This window comes from Mixophyes fleayi, chromosome 4 (assembly GCF_038048845.1).
Source record: "Mixophyes fleayi isolate aMixFle1 chromosome 4, aMixFle1.hap1, whole genome shotgun sequence".
Taxonomy (NCBI): domain Eukaryota; kingdom Metazoa; phylum Chordata; class Amphibia; order Anura; family Limnodynastidae; genus Mixophyes; species Mixophyes fleayi.
Window position 1 is genome coordinate 26026212 of NC_134405.1, and position 4855 is coordinate 26031066.

At 37.9% G+C, this 4855-nt stretch overlaps 1 protein-coding gene across 1 annotated transcript in view; it reads right to left on the reverse strand.

The window, feature by feature from the left end:
• Positions 1 to 4284: 4284 nt before the first annotated feature.
• Positions 4285 to 4855, reverse strand: part of LOC142150582 (homeobox protein siamois-like) — a 1733-nt gene continuing 1162 nt past the window's right edge. The window contains exons 2-3 of the mRNA XM_075205782.1: positions 4619 to 4833; positions 4285 to 4401 (exon numbers count right to left, since the gene is read on the reverse strand). Coding sequence (XP_075061883.1) covers positions 4285 to 4401; positions 4619 to 4833 — 332 coding nt within the window. The remainder of the gene's footprint in view (positions 4402 to 4618; positions 4834 to 4855) is intronic.

Below are 4855 nucleotides of genomic sequence, written 5' to 3' on the forward strand. Positions count from 1 at the left end.
CATGCTGGGGCTTGTAGTTTCACAACACCTGGAAGGGCGCAGGTTGGACAGGCCTGTTTTAGAGTGTGCAACGAGTTCGCTAATCCTAAAAGCTCCATGAAATGCTAATGAGAATGCCACGTTAAATAATAAAGCATCATAACAATCTGCAGTGATCTTTGGCAATGCCACAATCAGTCTAGCCAATATTTGTGGGTCAATAGGCCGGCGTTGATCGCTCAAAGTTGGATGAATTCTAGCCCAGCCTTTCAGTGCCTTGGAAATAATGAATGATTTGGTGGGGTCCTGTGTATTATTTATTCTAGACATAAACAAAATGCCTGCTAACATGGAACCCATACTTGTCTTAGATATCCCTTCCTTGTATCGCTCCCACATAAAACCCACCAGAGAGGGAAAGAGACCTGATGTGTTGTTGTTTATGGACGCTTGATAACACAACCAACGTTGCCATGCCAAGTGATAGAATTTTCTAGTAGAAAGGGCCAATGACACCTTATCCCTACTCGACCATCTGCCAAACATAAGGGGAACAATTTAAGCCGGTCAACCGAGCATGCGGAGCCAGATTTCTAAAACATTGCCAATTGAAAAAACGAGAAAGAGCATCAGCCAGCTTGTTGTCTGCGCCAGGAACGTGTCGAGTGCGAAAACTGATGTCGCAATCCAGGCATCTGAAAACCAGAACCCACAGCAAATTAATTGCTGGGTGTGATATGGCACTCTGGCGGTTAATAGCCTGAACCACACCTAGATTGTCGCACCGAAACACCACGCTCCTGCCACGCAAACTGTAGGCCCACAATTCTAGTGCTACAAGCATAGGGAGCAATTCTAATGTTAACAAGTTCCGAACCAAGCCATTAATCCTCCTTGATTGCCGCCAAGGGGCGACGCACCATTCCCCTTGAAAGAATGCACCAAAACCTTTCGACCCTGATGCGTCTATGTGCAAATCCAGGGTTCTGTTAGATATTGGCGGGGAAGGCCATACTCGGATACTGTTGAATGATGCTAGAAAGCGCCTCCATATAAGCAAATCCTCCTTTATTTTGACGGACAGACGTATTGGAGCATGTGCCTTGTGAAAAGCGGATGTCGCTAATTGGAGCTTTCCGCAAAAAAACCCGACCCATAGGTATAACCCGACAGGAAAAGTTAAAAGATCCTCCAAAAGGGATTGACCCTTACGCAACGTGCAGGAGGATGAATAAAGAGCTTCTGTTATAAGGGATTCAATTTTTTTTAATTTTGTCTAGAGGAGGACAACAGCAACCTTCTATTGTGTCAATTTCAATGCCTAAAAATCAAAGGCAAGTGGCAGGGCCCTCTGTTTTATCTATGGCAACCAGGACACCCAGGACATGAAACAAAGATTGTGCTGCATAAAGGATGTCGGCGCATCAGGAGGAATTGGATGGGCAAACGAACAAGAAATCATCCAAATAGTGCCCTATGCCACGATGACCTGTCCTCATCCTTACAAACCAATGAAAGAGAAAGGAGCTGAAAGCTTCAAAATATGCACACAAAACCGAACAGCCAATTGGAAGGCATGTATCAATGTAGTAATCACTCTCTATATTAAACCCCATGAATTCAAATGACTCGGGGTGCAGGGGAAGGAGGCAGAATGCTGATTCTATATCCAATTTCGCCATAAAGGCCCCACTGACAAATTCACTAGGGTTAAGGCGTCATCAAAAGATTGATATGTCACTGAACTGACTTGGGGATCGCTGTGGAGGGTGGTACTTCTAGAATCCAAAGCTCGCAAGATCCGAAGACGTAACAATGACGTTTTGCCGCGTTTTCAATTCTGAGGGCGCGCGAAAGTACCTCGGATCTGCTAAGTTCGGGTGTGTTCCGTTCTCGGGCAACCGAGCCTGAGCATCTCTAATGTATATGCAAGTATATATGTATGTATATATATATTTGTGTGTGTATATCTATGTGTGTATATGTGTATGTATATATATATATATATATATATATATATATATGTGTGTGTGTGTGTGTGTGTGTATATATATATGTGTATATATATGTATGTATATGTGTATATATGTATGTATATATGTGTTTATATTTACATTTACCTCCCCTTGCAATGCAACATGGTTTTGCCAAGGTGGAAAGTTAATGATTTTTTTGCTTTACTTTTCTTAATGAATCAGGCCCATTAAGATTAAGGAAGCAATGGAACATCTAAGAGGAGATAACAGAGAGACAACTAAAGACACAACATGAGGGGAGAGGTATATATGGGTGTCATGAGCATAAAGATGGTAGAGAGTGGTGGCCAAAAGAGCAGAGGAGATCACCAAGGGAAGAAGTGTAGAGGAAATAGAGAAGGGGACCAAGAACAGAGCCTTGGGGGACATTGAGAGATAGATCACATATTGCAATATAGAAACAGAATTTGATGGCAGATAAGAACCCCTTGGCCCATCTAATCTGTCCAATTTTTAGCCTATGGTAACGTGAAACCCTCTTTGATCCTTAGTTCTTTGTAAGGATATCCTTATGTCTATCCCAAGAATGTTTCATTTACTGTACTGTATTAGCCTCTACCACCTCTGATGGGAGGCTATTCCTTATCCACTACCCTTTCTGTGAAGCCATTTTCCTCACATTTCCTAAGAACCTACTTCCCTCCAGTGTCAGTGCATGTCCTCGTGTTCTAATACTTCTCTTCCCTCCAGTGTCAGTGCATGTCCTCGTGTTCTAATACTTCTCTTCCTTTGAAGAATGTTTCCCTCCTGTACCTTGTTAAAGCCCTTGTGATATTTGAAAGTTTCCATCATGTTCCCCCTTTCCCTTCTCTGCTCCACATTATACATATTAAGATCTTTTAGTCTTTCTGGGTTAGTTTTGTGCTGTAGGCCATGCACCATTTTAGTTGCCCTTCTTTGTACAGTCTCTAATGTATTTATATCCTTCTGGAGATATGGCCACCAGAACTGAACACAGTATTCAAGATGAGGCCGTACCAATGACCTATACAGTGGTATTATTACTTCTTTCTTTCTGCTACTGATTCCTCTCCTTATGCAACCAAGCATCTGACTTGCCTTCTTCATTGCTTTGTTACATTGCTTACCTGCCTTTAAGTCACCTGAAATAGTGAATCCTAGATCCCTTTCCTCTTCAGTAGTTTCCATTAAAGTGCAGATAATATTGTGTTTGACTTTTGGGTTTTTGAGACCCAAAATGATCTTGGAATGATATTGGATTACACAGTTATGATTATGTGATCCAGTTCAGACTCACTTTCATTGTCTAAAGTATATATTTCAATCCATGTACCAGTCAGATTAGACATCTCAATAGAAACCATAATGTGAATTGGGATAGATATTGAAACCCCTCCTTTGATGTGTTTGTGATGTGTTAGAGCTTTGAACTTTGATCTTTGAACTTTGATTCAACCTGCACAAACCCCTTATACCACTTTTGTGTTGGGTATAAAAACATATTTGCAATTCTCTGTGTAGACAGTCTTTCAAGTATACATATTGTCATCTCACACTGAGATAACAGAATATAATAACATCTGACAACTGAATATTACAGCATATATTTTTATTTCAGCAATACTGAAAAAAAAGTTACATGTACTTTAATATACATTTTTATACATTTTAATGCTCATACATAAGTAAATGGTAAGACAGTTACATTTATCTCAAATAGACAAAAAATAATATTCCACTAGTTAAATTAACTTACATTACTGAAAGGTTAGACATTTTTCATTTACACACTTTAGTTGTTTAATTGTTCAGTGTTAAACAACAATTTAAAAAAAAAATGAAACAATTAAAAATAAATTGAATAATTAAAAATGAAAGAATGTTAACTTGATATTAAATGGAGAAAGTTTCTTAGAAACATATAGGCAAATACAAATTCTTAATAATTAATAAAAAAAATACTTTCAGTTAGAATATAGCTTCTTATAACTATGCTGTCAAAAGTATCTATAATGTTTATATATATATATATTTAAAAGCAAAATTAATAAATAATTAATACAAATTTCAGGTACAAAAATAGCAAATTATTTACCCCTGAAAACATGTTAATTTAATAAGGATTTTACACCTAAAAATTGAAACACTGGAATGCAATTTTTTTTTTTATAAATAAATAGTTAATTTTAAAAATAATATATATATTTTAATATATAAAAATAGTGTTCAGTTTTGATGTTCAAGGTCCTTATTTTTGTTTGTGCAGATTCCTGTTTGAGTGATACTGACATTCTTACACCGATTTGGACTAAGACGGCCCCCCACGTACAAAAAATGACTTTCGTTCGTTGCTTTTAGCAGCCTCCGTTTCTTGGGATTTGGGGAGTTTAGTGAGATATCTTGCTCTTCGATTTTGAAACCAGACCTGAAAAAGAGAAAAATATATTAATTTATTTAAATTGCATTGGTTACGGGTGAAATATATTTTATTTAACAGCCTGTTGGTTATCTCCATCTATAATTGCATTATGCTTTGCTGTAATACTGCAATTTTTTGCTCTGTGCATTTTTTTATATATATTAAAACTAATGGCACATTAAAAACCGAACCATATGACTTCACAAGCAAACTAAATTATTACCTGAATGCGGGGCTCGGGTATCCGGGTTATCTGTGAAATGTAGCATCTGCTCACATAGTCTGGGTATGGATTAAAGTCAAATTGTTTCTGGAGGAAGAGGGTTTGTTGCTTGTTATAAAGAGTTCTCTTTCTATGCTTCTGATTAGAGGTTGATGGAAGCTTATCTTCTTCATCTCTGGTCTTAGAACTTCCCTGTCCCTCTTCAGTTAAGGGCCCTGGAAGAGAGAAGACAAGTGA